The sequence below is a fragment of the Lissotriton helveticus genome, chromosome 2_2, assembly GCF_964261635.1.
Source record: "Lissotriton helveticus chromosome 2_2, aLisHel1.1, whole genome shotgun sequence".
Lineage (NCBI taxonomy): Eukaryota > Metazoa > Chordata > Amphibia > Caudata > Salamandridae > Lissotriton > Lissotriton helveticus.
The window spans coordinates 473,726,813-473,750,988 of NC_136060.1; the positions used below are offsets into that span (position 1 = coordinate 473,726,813).

The window sequence follows — 24,176 nt, forward strand, 5'->3', positions numbered from 1 at the left end:
AATTGTAGGGATTGCATCAGGATTATTTGAAATCGCTGGAGCTACCTCATAACTTCTCATATTAGTATAGTCAGATGCTATTTCATTGTAGACAGGCATTTCTTGAGGAACTGTTATTTGGGTCTCAAGAGGTACAAGTTCCATGGCTATGTTGCATAGTCCTTCTTTTCGCACTGCAGATTCCTCAAAGGTGATGAGTCTCTCAGTTTGAACCTCTTGGCTAGTAGCCTGGGGAGCGACCACGACTCAGTCGTGCCCCGAATGCCGAGCCATGGCTCCGAAAACTTTGCTGGAGCGGTCCCGAAAGTTGCTAGAGGCCCCAGAGTCTGCTCCATGCCGTTCAAGGTCCCGGTCCCATGGGAGGTTGAGGGACCGGGCACGGAGCCACCTCCACCATCTTTCGACGAAGTATTCGCACTCAGAGTCAGGTAAGTCGAAGCACAAGAAGTCGAAGAAGCGTTGTCACTCTTCGCCTTCCCCTAGCCTGTCGCGTGACATGGCTGAGGATGCGGGTGGTGCCACCCCGCGGCTCCGGTGGAGCCTGCGCAATTGCCAAAAGCCTACCCACCCATCCCGGGTCCATTGGTGACTCCGGCCCATCTGGAGGAGGGTGGTACATATTCTGTGGTGTTGCGCAAGGCAGCTGAGGCTCTCTACCTCAAGCTCCCTACGGTGGCCGTCAGGACTAACCTCCTGACACAAGTGCTTTGGCCGACGTCATCCCCTATGGAGCTGCTGCTGCCGTTAAACAATGAACTTTCAGACATCCTTTTGGGCACCTGGTTCAGGCCCAACACAGGGGCTCATGTGGATAGGAACATGGCCCGACGCCATTGCCCGGCCCCGGGCGACCCCATTTTCTGCTCAGGGAATCCAAGAAACTGGATCAGTTTGGACAGGCAATTTTCACTTCCACCAGTTAAGGGCTGCGGTCTGTGAACACCGCATGCCTCTTGGGCCGTTATTCCCACTCTGTGTGGGATATGGTTGTGCAAATGCTCCCTCAGTGTCCGGAGGAGGCCCGGACGGTGCTCTCACAAGCTATTGCTGAGGGGAGAGACGCAGCCAAGTTCACAATTCGTTGTGGCCTTGATACCGCCAACTAGCTGGGCAGAGCGATTTCCACGACAGTGGCGCTACGCCGCCACGCCTGGCTGAGGACAACTGGCTTTTCCGGGGATGTCTAGAACACTCTGATGGGCATGCCCTTTGATGGCACTCGCCTTTTTGGCAGATACTGCGTTGGAGCGTTTTAAGGACTCGCGGGCCACACCCAAGTCCTTAGGCCTTTCGCCATGCGCACTCCCGCTTCTGCTTTTCTCTCCTTTCATGGCCAAGGAAGGGGCTCCGAAACACATTTTTTTCAGAGCCACAGGCCTGCGCAGCAATAGTCTCAGCACAGTCGCGGACGTGGGACCCGCAGAGGTGGGTCAAGGGGCCAGTAGGCGGGTCAGCCCACCACCTCCCCTGCCGTCACTGCCTCCAAATATTCCTAGTCCAGTGTTTCAGGCCCACTAAACTCCAGTGGGTGGCAGGATTCGCCATCACCTCCCCCACTGGCACACCATCACTTCAGACAGGTGGGTTTACAGATAGTCCGAAGGGGCTACTCCCTCCCCTTCGAGACTACCACTCCGGCCATGCCACCTCAGTACCACCGCATGTCGGGGAATCACTTGGCACTTCTCCAGCAGGAAGTAGCGGCCCTCATGAGCAAGGAGGCCATAGAGCGCGTTCAGACGCCAGAAGTAGGTCGTGGTTGTTACTCCCACTACTTCCTGGGTCCGAAGGAGGACAAGGGCCTGCATCCTATCCTAGACCTTCAGTATGTCTATCGCTTCCTCCGGAAGAAGTTCAAGATGCTCACACTTGCTCAGGTCTTGTCTGCCCTAGTCCAGCAAGACTGGTTGGTAGCGGTTGGCTTGCAGGACGCTTACTTTCATATACCCGTCCTGCCGGCGTTACCTGCGGTTCACGGTAGGCCACATTCACTTTCAGTTCACCGTGCTCCCTTTTGGCTTTACCAGCGCCCCTCGGGTGTTCACGAAAGTGATGGCGGTGGTCGCAGCTCATCTGCGCAGATCGGGGGGTTCAGTTTTCCCCTATCTCGACGACTGGTTGTTGAAGGAGGGCTCCCCCCTTGCAGTCATCTCCCACCTCCAGACTACGGCCGACCTCCTGCATTTGCTGGGGTTCTCCATCAACGTGCCAGGGTCACACCTGATTCCCTCTGAGGCTCCTCTTTGTAGAAGAGTAGGGTCTGTAATCCTATGGTCACCCCTGATTTGTGCTTTTTGCTTCACTGGTTTATGACTTTCCCTGGCTGTGGGCCTGCTAATCAGACCCACAGCCTAGCTGTTCTCTCTCTAAATTGACATCCATGTACTTTAGGTGCATTTACCAATTGGTATTGGGACACCTTATCAGCCCCTGTACAGTGTACCTTAGGTACCCAGGGCATAGGTGAACCCAAGGCCTACCAGGGGCTGCAGCATGTATTATGCCACCCCTGGCTGGCCATCTTTGCAGACACAACTGGCTGGTAAGACAGCTGGGGCAAGGTGGTGTAAACACCCTTTGCTATAGATATAGTATACCTATATCTAACCCTAAAATTGACATATATATTCCTATCAATCACTCCTATGGCAGGCCTTATCAATGCTGAAGGCAGAGTGCTTGGAATTATGTGAGATGGGGCTCTAGCATGAGCTGAGCCTGTCTGCAGCTTGCGGAACCAAGTCCTTATTGCTGTTCCATGATAACGCTATACCATATACTCTTAAGTGCATTATAATCCTCGCGGTTGAATGCTAACTTTGGTATAACATTATCAAAACATGTAGAGTAAGGTGTCATACGAATTGGAATACTACCCCCTCGCCAGTTCTGGCGGCGGGGGTAGCATTCCACCCTTTTAGAGGGACACGACATGTATGTAACTGTGAACCCCGGTTAAAGTTAACTCGAGCCTCATCATCACAAAATGGATGCTGCCACCACAGACACAAGTTTGACCTCCTGCTGCTGGGAGTCCTTCCAGCGAGGGAGGCCTGGACAAAGGGTTTCCTGCCTTGGGAGGTGCTAGCACCACCCCAGACAGGATTTTGTGTATTGAGGTAGGGAGGGCTGAAAGGAATGAGACATGCCTGGGGCACACAAGGTGTCCCTGTGCATACCCCGGTTAAAACCAGTTGCTGGGGCACTCCAGCCCCAGCTCTGGCGCGAAACCGGACAAAAGATAGGGGGTGTAACCACCCCCCTTCCTGGTCCCACCCAGGGGAGGGACCTAGTCAGCAGTACAGCCCCCTTTAGCAGGATAAAGGTAGGAGCTGGTCCCATTCCAAATTAGATTGTCCTGAACAACTTTACAAGAAGAAACTCTGGACTTCGACGTTCTGCTCCACAGAAGACTGAATAATCTCCCTTGTGGGCAAGGAGTGTCCACCCTGCAACTGCAGGCACCATCAAGCGTCCTAGCGGTCCATTTTGTCGTCCATCCTGCCGGATCCAGACTTCAGAGCCCGACGAGACCCGGACTCCCAGACCTCTCCGACCTCTACCCACATCTGCAGCACAGCTAAGACCCGTGGGTGCGACAAGACACGTGGGACCGCCCATCTTGAAGAGACTGCACTTCGCTTCCAGCACGACTTCTGAGGCATCCTCGAGTAAGTGCTTTGGGGATTGAGAAGCCCCAGCCCTGAGCAGCTCCTGCACCAAAGACCAGCCCTCCAGCATTCACGAGATCTGCGTGGGGCCCTTTTGCTTGATTGCTGCTCGACGCGTTGTCTGGTCACTTGCCGGCTGGCTAGTGACCCCCTAGATGACGATCCACGAAATCTACACTGCTGGTCTGGTTGCTCCAGACTGGCTCTTGCTCCCTTCCAAAAGAGGGGCATCCCGGACCCTCCTGGTCCACTCCAGACGCCGTTTCCACTCACCGCGTGGGTTGCCTTTGCCAAGGCCTGTTGACTCCAAATCCGGATCCGACACCGCCGACAGCGAGAGCCTGCGTGGGACAGCTTGTGCCTCCATCCTGGTCGTCGAAGACACCTCCTGGTCCACGTGGCTGCAGAGACAAGCGTCCACTCTTCACCTGATCGCGACGACAGCATCTGGTTCCACACTGGTCACTGGCTAGTGACTTTGAACACTGTCCCCTCTGCTTTCAGGTCCTCTTCTTCCTCAATCCACCCGTGGATCGCACCGGACATCTTCCTCCTGGTCGCCTGCAGCATCTTTTCTTCAAGGCTCCATTGACTTCAACGCAGAAACCCGACACACTTTCACACCTATGCACCCGCAGCCCGTGGGTGAGGTAACGAGAGCATTTCGGTGCTCATAGGTAGATTGACTCTCCTAGTGTCCAGGTATCCTGTCGTTTTAGTCGTAACTAGTAGGAACTGTCTTTTACTTACCTTTTCGTAATTTGTTCTGCCCATTGACTTTGTTCCGCATCTCGCGTGTGAGTTCACACTCTGCACACGTGTCCCGTGGGCCTCCCTTTACTTACCTAAGGTTAGGGCAGGGTAGTCCCAGCGAACCTACAGCCTCTGGGCATCTTCAATTCCTAAATCGATTTCCTTATACCATTTACTAGTATATGGTTTGTCGTGCCCCTAGGGCACCATTGTAATTTTGTGCAACTTATCGTATTTTTCCTAAGAGATTGTCATGTGCTTAGCCCTCTGATCTCATAAAGAGTTCAGAGGTGTTTGTTATTAATAAATATACTGTTTATTTTCATAACAACCTGTGTGGTGTCCTTTCATCTGGTATTCAAGGGGTTATATGTGGTAAAACAGCTGGCTTCACATGCCAAAAGAGTTTAGCCTAAGACTGCTTTGTCCATGCTACCATTAGGATAGCTGGTCTATAAGTTTGACTTACAACCAATCACCATAAGGGTTGTTTGGACTGATACAAGGTGATCACTAGAACTAGTGAGCATCATATATCAGGCCAATTTCTCACACTCTTCATCAGAGCGGTTCTGGACACGGCGCAGTTTCGGGTCTAACCTCCCGAGCAGCGAGTCTGGGACATTCGGGCTATGATTCCGATCTTTCAGCCCTTGTCCTGGGTTTCGGTCAGCATGACCTTGAGCCTGCTGGGCCTCATGTCCTCCTGCATCCTGCTGACCAATCATACCAGATCGCATATATGGGCTCTGCAGTGGGACCTGAAGTTCCAGTGGGTGCAGCATCAGGGGAACCTGCCCGACTACATCATGATCTCGGAGGGCACTGCACAACAGTTGCAGTGGTGGCTTACGAACCAGCATTGGGTCAGCAGAAGATCCCTCTACCTTTCCCAACGGGAGCACACAGTGGTGACGGATGCGTCCCTCCTGGGATGGGGCGGCTACATGGGAGATGCGGAGATCAGAGGCCTCTGGTCTCCGGCGGAGTCCAGATTCCATATCAACCTTCTGAAGCTTTGGGCGATCCGACTTGCACTGAAGGCTTTCCTTCTCTCTGTCAAGGGGAGTGTAGTGCAGGTGTTCACAAACAACACCACCGCCATGTAGTATTGCAACAAGCAAGGCAGGGTGGGGTCGTGGACCCTATGTCAGGAGGCTCTGCATCTCTGGACATGGCTGGAACGTCAAGACATTTCCTCGATGGTTTAACACTTGGCAGGTTCTTTGAACGCCAGGGCGAATGAACACAGCCGCAGGTACATGATGGTTCACGAATGGCGTCTTCACTCGGAGGTGGTGCAAGGCCTCTTTCAACAGTGGGGAGAGCCTTGGTTAGATCTATTTGCCACCGAAGAGAACGCGAAATGTCATAAGTTCTGCGCGTTGGAATTTCCAAGGCGGCACTCGCATTGCGACGCGTTTTGTCGTCTGTGGAGTTGCGGTATATTGAACGCCTTTCCACCTATACCACTTCTACCCAGAGTGCTGAAGATCCGGTGCGACCGGGCCCAAGTCATTCTTGTGGCCCCGGACTGGGCTCGAAGAGTTTGGTATCCCGAGCTACTCAGTATGAGCGTGGATCCCCCGATCCGTCTGCTTCTTCGGGAGGATCTTCTGTCGCAGCAGCAGGGGACGATCCTCCACCGGAACCTGTCCAGCCTACACCTACATGCGTGGAGATTGAGCGGCGACACCTGATTCCATTTGACTTGCCTCCTGAAGCCTGTGATATCATTCTGGCAGCCAGGCGTCCCTCCACTAAATCGGTATATGCCTGCAGGTGGAACAAATTTGTGGCATGGTGCACAGCAAAGGCTGTAGATCCCCTTTCTGCCCCTCTTTCAGAAGTCCTTTTGTTCCTTCTTTCTCTGGCCCAGCAGGACTCTGCTCTGGTTACTATTAAGGGCTACCTTTCTGCGATTTCAGCCTTTCTGAGGCTCCCTGATCAGCCCCCTCTGTTCATGTACCCTGTTGTTAATAGATTTCTCAAAGGCATTACTCACCTTTTCACTCCTATTCCGTTTGTAATGCCGCAGTGGGACTTGTATCTTGTTCTTACTTATCTGATGTGCACTCCTTTTGAGCCGCTTCACAACATTCCTCTTCGTTTATTGACTTTGAAGACTGCTTTCCTTGTTGCCATCACCTCCACTAGGCGTGTGGGTGAGCTCCAGGCTCTGTCCTGTAAGCCTCCTTTTCTCTTGGTTCATCCGGACAAGGTTGTGCTTTGCACTTGTCCTTCCTTCTTGCCAAAGGTTGTTACTGCCTTCCACATTGGGCAAACTATCACCTTGCCCACTTTCTTCACACCACCGCCCCATTCCAGAGAGGAAGAGAGGCTCCACTGTCTTGACCCAAAACGTGCGCTTTCTTTTTACCTCAATCGCACACAACAGTTCCAGGTGGATGACCAGCTCTTTGTTGGCTACGTAGTCGCCAAGAAAGGCCAGGCTGTACACAAGAGTACTATCTCCCACTGTGTTGTCTTGTGTATCAAAGCCTGTTATTCTCTGGCTAACAAGGAACCTCCGGTGGGGTTGCGTGCCCATTCTACCAGGGCAACAGCAGCTACTACTGCATTGGAACATGGTGTCCCCCTGCAAGACATCTGTCAGGCAGCCCCGTGGGCCTCGCTGCACACTTTTACTAAGCATTATTGCCTTGACAGTCAAGTCCGGAGAGACTGCTTCTTTGGCCGTTCTGTTCTCCTTGACTTCCTGGTTTGATCTTAGTTCGCAGACCCACCACCGGGGTTGGTATTCCTGGGGTATCTATTCTAAGGTAAGGAATCTATTACTAACGTGTTTCTCTCAGATGAACAAGTTACTTACCTTCGGTAACGATATATCTGTAATAAACATTAGTTAGTGATAGATTCCTCCCCGCCCCACCCATCCTCCCCGTCCTGAGAACTGATTTCTAGGGTTAAGGTCATCCCTTTAAGGGCCCTAGTTTCAATACACCAGTGGTCAGTATCTTGCATGGCTCTGCGTTCCTGGCGCGGAAAGTCGTGTACAGAAGTGACGTGGGCGCGTCTAACTAGCTCCAGGGAAGGCATCTCGGTGACCATGATGCCAGCGACGTACGCGTAGCCGCACGACGACGCCTACCAACTCACAGGGATACTGTCCAGCAGGGCCCTGATGTCATCGGTGGCGACGATGAGGGCAGTTTCGGTACTGTGGTTGCTGCGGAACCCGGACGTGGATGGGTCCAGGATGTTTTTCTCCTCGAGATAGCGGGTCAGCTGTCGATTGACGTTTTTCTCGATGATCTTCGCCGAGAAAACGAGCAGGGAGATGGGCTGGAAGTTCTTGAGGTCCCTCGGATCCACCTTGGGTTTCTTGAGTAAGGCGTTGATCTCAGCGTGCTTCCAGCTCTCCGGGAAGGTCGCAGTCTCTAAGGAGATGTTGATGGCCTTGTGGAGATGGGGTGCGATGGTGGCGCTAGCTTTGTTGAAGATGTGGTGTGGGCATGTGTGAGAAGTTGGCCTGATATGCAGTGCTCACTATTCTAGTGAACACTATGTATCAGTCCAAACAACCCTTATTGATGATTGGTTGTAAGTCAACCTTATAGACCAGCTATCCTAGTAGCATGGATACGAGCAGTCTAAGGCTAAGACTCTAGAGGGCGTGTTAAGCCAGCTGTTTTACCATCACATTACCCCTTGAACACCAAGTGAAAGGACACCACACAAGTTATCAAAAATAAAGTATATTTATTTATAACAAGACTACCCTGGCTCTTTATGAGACAGGGAGCTAAGCACACAACAAAACTCTTAAAGAATTACTGAAAGTCGCACAATTTACACAAATGCCCGAGGGGCACGAAAAACCATATACACAAGAAGTGGAATGCGAAGTTACTAGCAGGTAAGTAATACTTTTCTAGACTGTAGAAACGCTAGGCCTACAATGCTGAACCCTTAGATTAGAAGCAGGAGGCCTAGGGACGCCGTGTGCAGAGTGGGAACTCTCACGCGTAATGCGGGAACAAGTCTATGGATACTAGCAATTGCAAAGTTACTGTTCTCGGGCGAACCCGACTAGGTGGGTCGAAAACAAGGGTGGATCCGAACACTTAGGGTGTTGGACTATGCTGGAGCACCGGAGTACTCCAGGGGCTGCGGCTGCATAGGGTTCAAGTTGCGTCGGAAACCCTCGTTGAAGATCCAGGAGCCTGAAGAAAGAAGTTGCTGGCAGGCGGCCAGTGAAGGAGTTCGTGGTGATCCAAGCCTGGATCAGGGAAGAAGAAACCTGTAAGCAGAGGGGACCAAGTTCTGAATCACTAGCCAGTGATTTAGGTGGGCACCAGGATGGCACCGGACGAAGTCACCTCAGCCAGGTGAGTGGGCGCTGCTGGGCTCTGCAGTCTCTCGGACCAGGAGGCGTTGTCGGCGACCAGGATGGAGGTGCGAGCTGTCCCACGAAGGTACTTGCTGTCGACGTCGCTGGACCCAGGATTGGGGCAACAAGTCTTGGCAAATGCAAGGCCCACGCGGTGGACCTAAAATGGCGTCTTGAGTGGACCAGGAGGGTCCAGGGTGCTTCTCTGAAGAAGGGAAGCAAGGGCCAGTCTGGAGCAACCAGACCAGCGGTGTTTGTCGTTAGAGTTCTTCGTCAGAGGGTCACTAGCCAACGGGCAAGTGACCTGGACAACGCGGTGAGCAGCAAAAAGCAGAAGGGCCCCACGCAGATCCCGTGGATGCAGGGGGGCTGAACTTCGGTGCTGGAGCTGCTCAGGGTCGGGGCTTCTCTTACCCCAAAGCATTCAGTCGAGGGTCACTCGGTGGTCGTGCTGGACAAGCGTCGTGCAGTTCTGAAGATGGCCGGTCCCTCGAGGTCTCGTCGCACCCACGGATCACAGCTGGGCTGATGATGTAGGTTGAGGTCAGAGGTGCCAGGGAAGCCGGTTCTCGTCGTGCTGGAGCAGTCTTGATCTGGAGGAGAGACTGGCAACAAACCGCGATACTTGGTTGGTGCCTGCTGCTGCAGGGTGACTACTCCTTAGTCACAAGGGAGAAATCTTGAGAAGAGTCTTGAGTTCTTCGTGTAGAAGGTAGGTTCAGGATTCAAAGATTGATCTAATTTGGAAGGGGGCCAGTTCCTACCTTTATCCTGCAAAAAGGGGCTGGCACGCGACTAAGTCCTGCCCTATGGGTGGGACTAGGAGGGGGGTGGTTACGCCCCTCTCCTTTGGCGGGCTTTCCCCAGATCAGGGGCTGGAGGGCCCCTGGAACTGGTTCAAGCCGGCCTATGCACAGTGAGCACCGGGGGGGCCATTGCAGTCACCTTCCTCTAAAGCCCTGCCTACCTAGGATACACAAAATCCTGTCTGGGACGGTGCTGGCACCGCCCCTGGCAGGAAACCCTTTGTCCTTGCCTCCTGGGCTGGGAGGACTCCCAGCAGCAGGAGGGCAGACTTGTGTCTCGGTGGCAGCATCCATTTTGTGGAGCTAAGGCTCTGTCTGACTTTAACCGGGGTTACAGGTTACACACATGTCGTGTCCCTCTAGAAGGGTGGAATGCTAACCCCGTCGCCAGAATTGGCGAGGGGTTAGTATTCCAATTCGTATGACACCTTACTCGGCATGTTTTGATAAAGCGATACCAGAGTTGGCATATAACCGCGAGGATTATAATGCACTTAAGAGTATATGGTATGCGATATCATGGAACAGCTATTATGACTTGGTTCCACAAGCTGCAAACGGGCTCAGCTCATGCCAGAGCACCTTTTCACCTTATTCCACGCACTCTGCCTTCAGGATTGTTAAGGCCTGCCATAGGAGTGACTGATAGGAATACAGGTGTCCATTTTAGGGTTAGATATAGGTATACTATATCTAAAGCAAAGGGTGATTACACCACCTTGCCCCAGCTGTCGTGCAGCCAGTTGTCAGATTTGGATGGCCAGCCAGGGGTGGCATAATACATGCTGCAGCCCCTGGTAGGCCCTGGGTACACCTATGCCCTGGGTACCTAAGGTACACTGTACAGGGACTGATAAGGTGACTCAGTATCCAATTAGATATGTACCTAAGGTACATGGAATCCATTTTAACAGAGAGAGCAGTGGGCCTGGGGTCCTGAATAGCAGGGCCCCAGGTCAACTAAGTCAGAAAACCAGCAAAACACCAGGCAAAAAGTTGGGGGCAACCATAGTCAGGGATCTACCTTCCTACAGCATGGGTCTGACGGAGAGCTCGAGTGGATGGTGTTCATGATTTTGATGGTGTTGTCGTCGTTTGTTGGTCCAGGTGAGCAAGGGGTTGATTTGGGTGTCATCGGTGCTGGTCCTAACTTCATCTTTCCTCTTCCTGATGTTCGGCTGTTTCCTGAAGCATGGACCAAGTACAGTTTCCAGCCAGCAGCTGATGTCCTTCCACTGTCCACATGCTCCTCCAGTTACTATGTATATATTCTTCTTTAGTTAAGTTCTAGCACTCCATAAGAGTGCACGTTTTTTTCTGATGGTCTCCCCTTCACCCCGCACCCCTTGAATGTCATTTCTTGCACCCAGAGCCCCTTCCGCCATGTTGTTGCTTGCACCACGTATTAAGTAAACATACAACAGTCCAGCGCACATGGTTCTGTGGTTTACAGTCCCTTTTTGCCACTGAAAATACTTTGATGGTAATCACGTGTTGTGGAAAGGGAAGCTCTCACTGCTGGACTGGATTAGATTTAAATGGCAATAGGGAACCATCGCCAAAGTATTCGTCTGCAGCTGTGTCTGTGGTTGGGAATAACAGTGACTGTGTATTCAAGGAAACTCTGAAACAGACAGCCGCCATCTGATTTACTAGGGATTTCTTCATAACGTAAGACAGGTGTTGCTTGAGGTTTATTGTTGCTATTTGTGCATCTGCATCTTACTCTTTTATCAACCTGTGGAGCGCGTTTTGGAAATTGCAGAGAACTTTATAACAAAACATAAAAATTATTTTCAGGTGAATTTAAATGAACCATAGATTGTTAACAGAATATAGAAGAAAATGGCTCATGTCCGCCCTGTACTGGTCACATTTAATTGCAGCTGTTTTGAAGTTATTTTCTTTTTTACCAAATCAGTTCTTTAAAGGAGTGGTTCTTCATTAGGTTTTGCCTGTGCTTGCGAAAACTTGTAAAACCTCTTGTAATTATAAGTTGTTGTCTACACAGCACTTGCAAGATCTCTTGTAATTAATGCAGACCTATGTGAGACCTATTGGCATTGTCAATTTTTTTCAAGATGTTGCACAGCAGCACAGGCTTAAAGTAAACCGAAAAAAGCCATGACCATCTTTAAAAAACACATGAGAACACCAATAGGCCTTGTATAGGCGAAACCTATTGGCGTTCCCAGTTCTTGTTTTTTTGGTGGTTTTTTTTACCCCATGAACTTCTCCAGTGCTGCTTGTAGGGGGTGCATGAGACTTCGGCGGGAGCCACTGTTCAAAAAACGCACGTGTGTACACGTACACTCACTCTCAAGATGCTGTTGTGTCTGAATGTGGTAAGTGATAGAGCTGTAGTTCTGCAGTGTGGCATTTTTTCAGTTGAGTCCCATTATTGCAGGCACCCTCATTGTGATGGCGAGCACTCTGACTGATATCTCCTTACAGGAATACGAGTGAGAGCTTTGCGCCCAAGTAACGGACCTAATCCGCTCCAGTTTGGTGTGACCTTGCAGGGATGTCTTTGCCATAGCCATGGAAGTGTCCTCTGTTTTCTTCCACGCACTTCCACATCAATGTCTTCTACTTCAGTCATTCTCAATGTCTGCTTAAGGCATTCCTGCTGATTACATGTCTGCTGAAAGTCCTGAAAGCTTGAGGGGGGGATGAAGCCCAACTGATGGTCCCAGTTTCGGTGAGGATGATTTGATGCCCAATACTCTTGGAAATCAGCACTGTGCCCAATTGTCTCCTGCAGTGTGCAGACCTGCTTTCAGAGAATGGTGGTTGGGTTGGATGCTCTATCCCAGTCATCTGACTTTGTGTCTGCATTGGTGGAGATTTGGAGATGGTAGCAGACATCATCTAACCCGTCAGCAAACACGAAACAAAATATAATTATGTAGGCTACTGGCGTACTTTCGTTGAGTGATGTAAGCTGGCAGGTTTTCATCCTTTTTGGTCCCACCTTTCTGGTGTTCTATGGTTCTAACAGGGCTTCGCAGTTACTACTGTTAAAGGCTACTTGCCTTCATGAACAGCCTTATTTATGCTGACAATTAAGGCACATTTTCTGAAAGCTTTGCTTTACTGGTCTCTTATGGATCTGTTCATTATTCTACTGCAGGATTTGAATTTGCTTTTAATGTTCCTCGTGTCTCCATTTGAACTAATGCACAGTTTTCTGGGTCTCTTTCTAATGATAATTATTTTCTTGGCCACAATTACTTTGGCCATGGGGTTGATGAACTGCATGTGTTTCAGTCTATGTACAGCAGGTACTGGGCACACGTGTAATAGAAACAGAATTAGTGGTAAAGTAGTTTGAGACCAGAACAATGGACACCGGTTGTAGGTAAAGACAGTATATGGAACTTTATATAGGTCTTTTTTCTCTTTTTCTGTATTTACAAACGCCCCGTTCAAACTCTTACGAAGGCTCAGGTCGAGGGATCGCCTATCGGCCTTACCCAAGACCTTCTATCGAAATCCACAGCCCCGCCTCCCGGCCCGGCTACGGACACTTCGGAGCCGCCATTACCGAAAACGAAACCGAAAGTGAAACCTTCGGTGTCCACACTACCTAAAGTGGTTCAATCACTTTCGAAACCGAAACCTTCTGCTCCACCGTCCACAGCCTCGTCCTCCGGGGTGTCGGAACAGCCCAGGCCGAAAAAGCCTGTTGACCCGGCGAAGTCGGTAAAATCCGTCCAGCCGAAGCAGACCAAGGGCGTCGAGCAGAAGTCCAAGAAGGCCGTCGAGACGGAGCCAAGCAAAGGCGTAGAGCCGAGGGCCGCAAAAGTCGTCGAGCCGAAGACCAGCAAGGGCATCGAGCCGAAGCCTGGTGCCCCGAAAGCGGTTGCCCAGGCCGCCGACACAATCAAGCCTCGGACCGAACAGCCCAAGGCATCGACGCTCGAATCTTCACACGTTGGTGGACCAAGATCGTCTGTCGTGTCGACGAAGCCGTCCGCTTCCTTCACGAAGCAGGTCTCGGACTCCCTGAAGCGTATCAGGGACAAGGCTTCGGCGGAGGACCCCAAAACACCTTCGCACCGAAGCAGTCGGTCCCCACCTCCAAGTCATCGACGCCAATCCTCTTCACGTTGCTGCCGAAGGTGGCACTGAAGGCCTTCGCACCACGGGCGGCGCCCGATGCGAACTTGCTGAGTGCTGCGGGGTCGAAGGCCACTCTCCCGGCTGGGGGCTTGACGTATCGACCACCATTGATGGAGGAACAGTCGGAACGTTACACTGGGAAGCTTACGCTTTACAAGCGGAAAATTACTGCGACAACGCCTTTGGAGTCATACACCATTCCTCTAAAGCGCAAAAAGCCTGCATCAGATTCACCGGTCTTGGTCGAACCACTGACTCCTCGGACTCACAGGGTTGCCACACCCTCGCAAACTTATTCGGATGCCGAGGATGCTGGGGACCAGGACGAGGAATACAGCTTCCCGACCCACACAGATCCTGATGAACAACAGGACGCATGGTTGGACACAGGGGACCAAGGGGATCAGCAACCCACCCTTGATCCTCAGATATACAATGTCAAAACCTCTCCCACTGAGGATTCTGCGGCATTCAATGCCTTAATTGAAAGGGCGGCAAAAAACCACGACGTTGAACTGCATGCTGACCCTGTGGAGGTGGACTTCCTCTTTGACACTCTTTCAACAGCTGAAAAGACTGTAAAAACACTCCCAATGCTCAAAGGGGTCCTCAAACATGCTGCGGACATCTTTAAAGAGCCCACACGGGCAAGGGTGGTCAACCCTAGAATTGAAAAAAAATACCGACCGGCACCTGGCGACCCCACCTACATTAAAGGCCAGTTGCCATTGGACTCCCTGGTCGTTTCTAATGCCCGCAAAAGGGCGAATTCGCAGACCACTGGTGAAGCTCCTCCCCCGGACAAAGAGTCCAAAGTGCTAGAGGCATCGGGGAAGAGAGTAGCAGCTCAAGCGGCCAATATCTGGCGTATCTCTAACACGCAGGCACTCTTGGCTCGGTACGACAGGGCACACTACGACACACTAGAGACCCTGTTGCAACATCTCCCCGACCAATATAAGGAGGCTGCGGAGATGCTTATCCAGGAAGGGAAGCTCATCTCCAACGCTTCAATTAAGTGTGCACTAGACGTTGCGGACACTGCGGCCAGGGCAATTAACACCAGCGTGATGTTAAGGCGTCAAGCATGGCTCAGAATCTCCGGATTTAAGCCTGAGATCCAAACTACCATCCTCAATCAGCCAGTTAACCCTGACAGATTATTTGGTCCAGAGGTGGATACCACCTTGGAAAAAATAAAAAAAGGATACCGAGACTGCGAAGTCTATGGGCGCTCTCCAATCCCAACAGTTTCGGGGGAGCACTTTTCGTCGCTCAGGCAATAGGGGTGTTTCCAGAGGCCAAATGTCCCAGCAAACACAATTCAATAAAGGTGGGGCGCAATCCTCTTACCCCAAGCAAAATAGAGGAGGTTATCGTGGCAACAACACCAAGGGCAGAGGCAGGGGCAACAACAACTCCCGTTCCTCCGCCTCCAACAAACAGTGACGCCCTGTCACTGCCCCCCGACCATTCCACACCTGTCGGGGGGAGACTCCAGCAGTTCCTGCCAGTCTGGTAATCCATCACCACAGACAGGTGAGTCAGGAAACTTATCCAGTACGGTTATTGGTTGGAGCTCACATCCACTCCACCCAACATACCACCAAAACACCGTCCTATGTCCGCAGAGCATTTGCACTTATTGCAGCAGGAAGTTTTTGTCATGCTGCAAAAGGGCGCTATAGAGCTCGTGCCGGTGGAGGAAAAGGGCACAGGAGTGTACTCCCTGTACTTCTTAATCCCTGGGAGAGGTGTGGCGCCGCAGCCAGGGCGACTGACGCTAGAATCTGGGGATCACGGTTCGATCCCCGGCTCCGGCGGCAGATTAGCCCAGCACCATGTGACTCTGGGCAATAGCTCGCTTAATCTTCCCGACGGCCCCCAGCGCCTAGAGACCCTTACGGGTGATTGTGCGCTTTACAAATGTGGACTTTACTTTACTTTAATCCCGAAAAAGGACGGGTCCCTCAGGCCTATTCTCGACCTCCGGCCCCTGAACCAATACATTCTCTCGGAACACTTCCACATGCTTACGCTGCAGCAAGTTCTTCCGTTACTCACTCAGGGGGACTTCCTCGCAACCTTGGACCTCAAGGATGCTTACTTCCACATTCCACTCCATCCATCACACAAAAAATACCTCAGGTTCACCATTCAAAATCGGCATTATCAATTCAAGGTCCTTCCTTTCGGAGTGACCACAGCCCCCAGGGTGTTCACCAAATGTCTGGCGACAGTGGCGGCGCACCTCAGGAGGCAACACATCCATGTCTACCCTTATCTGGACAACTGGCTGGTTCAGGCAAAGTCGACCCAGCAGTGCGCCGCCGACATGTCCCACACCATTCACCTTCTTCACGGTCTGCCTAAACTATCCAAAGTCGCACCTTCAGCCGGCCCATGTGCGGCAATATCTGGGTGCAACAATCAATACTCTGGCAGCCACGGCTCAGCCAACTTTAGCGCGGATCAACAACATCCAGTCGCTAATCCAACAGTTCAGACCGCAACACTCGCTTCCTGCGAGAGTGTTCATGCAGTTGATAGGCATGATGGCCTCCTGCATTTTCATAGTCCCGCACGCGAGGTTACATATGCGTCCGCTCCAGGAATGCTTAGCGCATCAGTGGAATCAGGCTCAGGGGCAGTTGAAAGACCTAGTGTTGGTCACCGGTCGGGCATACAACTCTCTGCATTGGTGGAATCCACACAACCTTTGCAAGGGCCGACCGTTCCAAGAGCCTGTCCCACAGATCATCCTGACGGCGGACGCGTCTCTCCAGGGATGGGGAGCTCACGTGCTCCACTACACAGTGCAGGGACTATGGACCATACAGCAAAAGAAGATGCACATCAACTACCTAGAACTGATGGCAATCTTCATGGCACTGAAAGCATTCAAAGTACATCTGTGCAGCAAGGTCGTGTTGATCCCGACGGACAACATGACAGCCATGTACTACATCCAGAAGCAGGGGGGTACACACTCTCCACAGTTGTCTCATCGGGCTCAGAGCATGTGGAAGTGGGCCATTCAGAGGAACATCTTCCTCATGGCGGAACACCTCCCAGGCACAGAGAATCAAATGGCGGATCTGCTCAGCAGGTACAGCCACCAGATGCACGAGTGGGAGTTACATCCATCAGTACTCCGCCCGTACTTCCAGCAGTGGGGTCATCCACAGATAGACCTGTTCGCCACAAGGGAAAACGCAAAATGCCAAAGCTTTGCCGCCAGGTTCCCTCACCCACAGTCGCAAGGCAATGCGATATGGATGAACTGGTCAGGCAGATTTGCGTACGCTTTTCCCCCAGCACCTCTCATACCGCTGGTGGCAAGAAAGCTAAAGCAACACTCGATGACACTTATCCTAGTTGCTCCAACGTGGGCACGCCAGCCATGGTACACCACGTTTCTAGAACTCTCCGTGGTACAGCATCAAAGGCTACACCTCACGCCCAGGCTTTTGACGCAGAGCCGTGGCGACATTCAGCATCCGGATCCGCAACAGCTCAACCTGACGATCTGGCTCCTGAAGTCTTAGAGTTTGGCTACCTTAACTTGCCTTCTGAATGCATGGATATCATACGGGAGGCAAGGAAGCCCACTACCAGAGCTTGCTATGCAGCAAAATGGAAGCGGTTTGTCATTTACTGTGCAAAACACAACATCAACCCGCTAAATGCATCCACTCCCAACATCATCTGCTATTTGTTACATCTTTAAAGATGCAATCTGGCATTCGCTTCCATCAGGATACACTTATCCGCCATAGCGGCTTATCTCCAGAACAGGCAGCATCTCTCAGTTTTCAGAGTGCCTGCCATTAAAGCCTTCCTGGAAGGCCTGAAGCGGGTCATCCCTACCAGGACCCCGCCAGCTCCTGTATGGAACCTCAATGTGGTCCTCACCAGGTTGATGGGCCCACCTTTTGAGCCTCTGCATTCATGTGAGATTCAGTTCTTGACATGGAAAGTGGCTTTTCTCATTGCCATTACGTCTCTGCGACGTGTTAGTGAGCTACAGGCGCTCACTGTACAAGAGTCATTCATTCAAATTCACTCCAACAGGGTGGTGCTGTGCACTAACCCTAAATTTCTTCCTAAAGTGGTTTCGCAGTTCCATGTCAATCCGACCATTGAACTGCCCGCATTCTTTCAGAACCCAGAAACAGTTGCCGAAAGAATGCTCCACACTCTTGATGTCAAACGAGCCTTGATGTACTACATCGATAGGACCAAACACTTTAGGAAAACACAACAACTCTTTGTTGCCTTCTCAGCCCAGCACAAAGGCAACCCCATTTCCAAAGCAGGTATAGCCAGGTGGATCGTTAAGTGCATTCAGATTTGCTATCACAAGGCTAAGCGCACTTTGAAGGTCCCTCCAAGAGCCCACTCCACCCGGAAGTTGGGTGCCTCTATGGCTTTCCTTGGTAATATCCCTTTGGAAGATATTTGTAGAGCAGCCACATGGTCTACACCACACACATTTACTAAACATTACTGTGTAGATGTGCACTCCAAGCAGCAGGCAGCTGTAGGGCAGGCTGTTCTTAAAACACTTTTTCAAACTTCTGCAGCTGGCACAGGCGGCCGCCGTTAATGGAGGGACTGCTATACATTCTATGCTACATATATGAATTCAGCAGCCCACATGCCTCGAACTGAATATGCTACTTACCAGTATGCATCTGTTCTTGGCATGTAGGGCTGCTGACATTCATATCGCCCGCCCTCCTCCCCGACGCCTGTAGCGGCTGCAGACTATTTAACATTTGCTCTTAGCATGGCCATCGCTTACACTCTTACACTCCATCTTTGCCACAATGGCTAAAAACAATCTGGGGATGGAGTCGATGCCCATGCGCACTGTAGATCAGGGGAGGAGCCACCTATCTCATGATACTTCGAAGACTCTTCCAGGACAACAATGTGCAATCATCCGGACCCAACACTAGGCGGTGATCTATGCTATAGATATGAATGTCAGCAGCCCTACATGCCAAGAACAGATGCATACTGGTAAGTAGCTTATTCATTTCTGCCAAGAACACCCACAAGAAACTTTATAAACCTGGCTCAACATGACATGAACCTAGACGATTAGTAACCACAGCTTTCATCAAACGTCAAGTAATTTTGATTTACCCTTGAGAACCAGATTGAGTAAAAAAAAAAGCTAAAACCTCATTTTTAAAGCAAAGATCTCACTTCTACAAAAAGTGAAACCATTCTAGAAAACACCTTCAGAACTGTTGTATTTGCCTTTGTATGGTGATAACGCTCTGCTCCATGGCCTCCCAGACTCCACACAGCCTTCCTCTTAAGGGCATCCTCATGCTGCTGCACATCTCATCGAAGACCTGCAGAAGTATGATCACATTACCCCCATCCTGATTGAACTCTTTTGGCTCCCCTTGCCAGCACGCACCATCTTCAAAACCAGCTACATCATTTATAAAGCCATCATGTCCTAGTGGGTCTCAGCACACCTGCAGCCAGGATGCCTTCAGATTGCAAACTAAGAAGTGTAAAAAAGACCAAAACAAAGGCAGCAGACCCTTTCCATCTGTGCCCTCGGGATATGGAGCATAATCTCCTATCTATCAAGATCACCCCAGCATTGCTTCAATTTAGGAAGGAGTTGAAGATACAAGTCTTGAAAAACACTACATCATAACTCATTGACAGTTAACAAGCCACTTCTCTCTTCTATCACTCTGACTTTACTCTTGTATTTGACTCCGTGCAGTGCTCTGCGTGAACCCTGCCAAAGGTTCACGCTATATAACTACAGCATAGATAGACACATAGAGTGGGCGATCAGCTACCTGCGGTCTCCACTGGAGCAAAGAAAGGCAGTGGTAACGATACGCATGATCTTATGTTGGCTTACTTTTGGTATTATCTTATCTCTCTGGGACGACAAAGACCATATGGCTGGCATTCATTTCCACTGCAGTCATTAGTAGGGTGTCCCAACAACTAAAATTTGTGGGTCGCGATCTGCTCAGCCTTGCATACTTTTGCTGAGCATTATTGCCTCACTATTTAGGCTTACAGTGATGGTTACTTTACCACGAATGCACTGCATGACTTGCTTGATTGTCAATACTCCATTCCATTTTCCTAAGGGCATTGATTTGGGACCCATTCATAAGAACCTGTGGGATGAAGTATGCATCAAAAGCAGAAATTGCATATTAAGTAAAAAAAAATGTGGACATTGATTCATTCATATATATATATGTGTATGTATGGATATATATATATATATATATATATTACGCTCCATGGGGTTGTCCAAGTAGCGGGTAGCACCCGAGCCTGCGTGCGCCTTCCCCAAAGCGTTAGTTGGTATGGGCAGTTGCGTGTTTGAAATAGGCCCGACGCGTTTCGGAAATTTATTTTCCTCATCAGGGGCCAGCAGTAAAGTGCATGACGTCTACCATCTCCCTGTATGAAAACACATATTGTGCTTGTGGGAGATGTAGTCCATATATCCTGGATGGATGCACTCTCAAATTACTGCTCGTTCCAAGGCTCTACCATGAGCCCCAAACATCACTCCTGTCCTCATCCATCACGCAGCTCCACATACGAGACTCCTTGGATAGCGAGTCTCGTGGCCCCCGTTTCTTCGGGGTGGTGCAACCCAGCGGCAGGACCGCCGCTAATGTATTACGCTCCATGGGGTTGTCCAAGTAGCGGGTAGCACCCGAGCCTGCGTGCGCCTTCCCCAAAGCGTTAGTTGGTATGGGCAGTTGCGTGTTTGAAATAGGCCCGACGCGTTTCGGAAATTTATTTTCCTCATCAGGGGCCAGCAGTAAAGTGCATGACGTCTACCATCTCCCTGTATGAAAACACATATTGTGCTTGTGGGAGATGTAGTCCATATATCCTGGATGGATGCACTCTCAAATTACTGCTCGTTCCAAGGCTCTACCATGAGCCCCAAACATCACTCCTGTCCTCATCCATCACGCAGCTCCACATACGAGACTCCTTGGATAGCGAGTCTCGTGGCCCCCGTTTCTTCGGGGTGGTGCAACCCAGCGGCAGGACCGCCGCTAATGTATTACGCTCCATGGGGTTGTCCAAGTAGCGGGTAGCACCCGAGCCTGCGTGCGCCTTCCCCAAAGCGTTAGTTGGTATGGGCAGTTGCGTGTTTGAAATAGGCCCGACGCGTTTCGGAAATTTATTTTCCTCATCAGGGGCCAGCAGTAAAGTGCATGACGTCTACCATCTCCCTGTATGAAAACACATATTGTGCTTGTGGGAGATGTAGTCCATATATCCTGGATGGATGCACTCTCAAATTACTGCTCGTTCCAAGGCTCTACCATGAGCCCCAAACATCACTCCTGTCCTCATCCATCACGCAGCTCCACATACGAGACTCCTTGGATAGCGAGTCTCGTGGCCCCCGTTTCTTCGGGGTGGTGCAACCCAGCGGCAGGACCGCCGCTAATGTATTACGCTCCATGGGGTTGTCCAAGTAGCGGGTAGCACCCGAGCCTGCGTGCGCCTTCCCCAAAGCGTTAGTTGGTATGGGCAGTTGCGTGTTTGAAATAGGCCCGACGCGTTTCGGAAATTTATTTTCCTCATCAGGGGCCAGCAGTAAAGTGCATGACGTCTACCATCTCCCTGTATGAAAACACATATTGTGCTTGTGGGAGATGTAGTCCATATATCCTGGATGGATGCACTCTCAAATTACTGCTCGTTCCAAGGCTCTACCATGAGCCCCAAACATCACTCCTGTCCTCATCCATCACGCAGCTCCACATACGAGACTCCTTGGATAGCGAGTCTCGTGGCCCCCGTTTCTTCGGGGTGGTGCAACCCAGCGGCAGGACCGCCGCTAATGTATTACGCTCCATGGGGTTGTCCAAGTAGCGGGTAGCACCCGAGCCTGCGTGCGCCTTGTGGAGCTGCGTGATGGATGAGGACAGGAGTGATGTTTGGGGCTCATGGTAGAGCCTTGGAACGAGCAGTAATTTGAGAGTGCATCCATCCAGGATATATGGACTACATCTCCCACAAGCACAATATGTGTTTTCATACAGGGAGATGGTAGACGTCATGCACTTTACTGCTGGCCCCTGATGAGGAAAATAAATTTCCGAAACGCGTCGGGCCTATTTCAAACACGCAACTGCCCATACCAACTAACGCTTTGGGGAAGGCGCACGCAGGCTCGGGTGCTACCCGCTACTTGGACAACCCCATGGAGCGTAATACATTAGCGGCGGTCCTGCCGCTGGGTTGCACCACCCCGAAGAAACGGGGGCCACGAGACTCGCTATCCAAGGAGTCTCGTATGTGGAGCTGCGTGATGGATGAGGACAGGAGTGATGTTTGGGGCTCATGGTAGAGCCTTGGAACGAGCAGTAATTTGAGAGTGCATCCATCCAGGATATATGGACTACATCTCCCACAAGCACAATATGTGTTTTCATACAGGGAGATGGTAGACGTCATGCACTTTACTGCTGGCCCCTGATGAGGAAAATAAATTTCCGAAACGCGTCGGGCCTATTTCAAACACGCAACTGCCCATACCAACTAACGCTTTGGGGAAGGCGCACGCAGGCTCGGGTGCTACCCGCTACTTGGACAACCCCATGGAGCGTAATATATATATATATATATATATATATATATATATATATATATATATATATATATATATATATATATATATATATATATATATACCGATTCTTCACCTCCCCATCCCCCGTTAGTGCCTGTGCTAATAAGATCCTGCGGTATTTAAAGTGTTGTCGATTGTTATTGTTGCTGCCATTTACGCTCTCGCTCCTTTTCCACCTGCTTTCATGTAGTGTGGAAAAAGCGCCTAAAACCGATGCCAACTGGCTGTTTAGATCTCCTGTCATCATAGCTTGGGCAGGTAAAGCCTCACGGCATATCCTGATCATGCTAGAGCTGATGCTAGCCAAAAATAAAATCCAGATTCAATCTGAGGGTTGAGTGAGTCATAAGGTGATGAATCTGCAGGAAGATAAAACATCCATCAGAAACATTAATACAGATGGTGAGTACCTTTCTTTTATTGCTTATCCTTTAATTGACATATGAAACACTCACAAATCCCCTCCCTGCTCCCCCCCCCCTCCTCCATGGCTGTGCAAAGCTTCCCATATGCAGTCTGCGCCTTGAAGGTATTTCATATAATAATTCTGCAAGTTGGAGACATGCCATAGAAAATGTTACCAAAGTTATGTATGGTGTTACTTGCTCTTGCATCAAATGAGAACAGATTAACCATGATTCTGCATTAATTTTGTTTTATTAGCAACTTCTTCGTGAGATGCAGCAGATGGCAAGTCGCCCGTTTGCTTCAATTAATGTTGCATTGGAGATGGATGAGGAGCCTCCTGATCTAATTGGTGGAAGCATAAAGGTGGGTTAATTTTGTTGATAGTGTACTCTATAGTTACTCTGTTGGTGAAGGAATCACCTTGGTTGGCAAGTGCAGTTGAGGGACTGGAAATTGAATAATTGCCATTAATAGGCACATTATTTTGGGCACTTTATTGTGAACGATTACTTGCTCTGTAGGACACATACAAGATGTGTTTCAGGGTCCCCATGATGCTCAGAGGGTCAATGTTTTAGCTTGATTAGGGCTTATTACTCTTCTGAAATCTCACTATGTTATTCGCTGCCTTGTACAAGTGAGTCTTTGTTACTTATTTGTACTTATGCCAGAGGTACTGCTTCTGGTCCTCCTATGATCTTTCTGAATTTCAGTTTGCTGTGAACTGCCTTCTAGAAGTAGTTATTTATTCTTGAGTTTATTCCTTATTTATACTGAAAAATTGGGCTTATCATGCTCTTTTGATGTTTCTGAAATTGTACTAACTGAATTGCCAGTGTCATCTGTTTGACCAAGTTAACGTTCCAAAAGTTGCCACATATATCTGCCACCTAAAATTCTTCCACTAACTTATACTCAACTAATATATTGAAAACGATCCTAGTTGGGATATTTCTCTGACATCATAGCAGTAGCACAGAAGTACTCCAAATGCATTGTCTCATAAAGATCCCAGTGATAAGGCACTGATGACTTTTTGCTTTTTGATACAGATTACTCATACCCTGAAAAACTTAGTTTCCATTCACACTTCTACTTAGGAGTTTACTGACCAAAAAGCAGGGGAACATTAGAACTTGGATTCTTCTTTTGAGATACAAAAATGACTAAAGTTACATTTTGGTAAAAGTTTACTGGGTTGTGAAGGAAGGTTGACCAGCCGTGCCTCTGACCATTTGGGGCACATCATGGCCCCATCTGCATTGCCTGATTTCTCCTTCCTAGAGCATCTTGACCATTTGAGATTGATCCTGATGTTTCAGGCTCCATTGTCGGTTCCACTTCTGAAAGTCCTCTGCTTTTTAGCATTGATGGCTGTATACATTCCAGTTCCA

General features: G+C 50.2%; 1 protein-coding gene across 1 annotated transcript in view; it reads left to right on the forward strand.

The window, feature by feature from the left end:
• ATRN (attractin) overlaps positions 1-24,176 on the forward strand; it is an 800,866-nt gene that overhangs the window by 705,055 nt on the left and 71,635 nt on the right. The window contains exon 27 of the mRNA XM_078678722.1: positions 23,038-23,145. Coding sequence (XP_078534848.1) covers positions 23,038-23,145 — 108 coding nt within the window. The remainder of the gene's footprint in view (positions 1-23,037; positions 23,146-24,176) is intronic.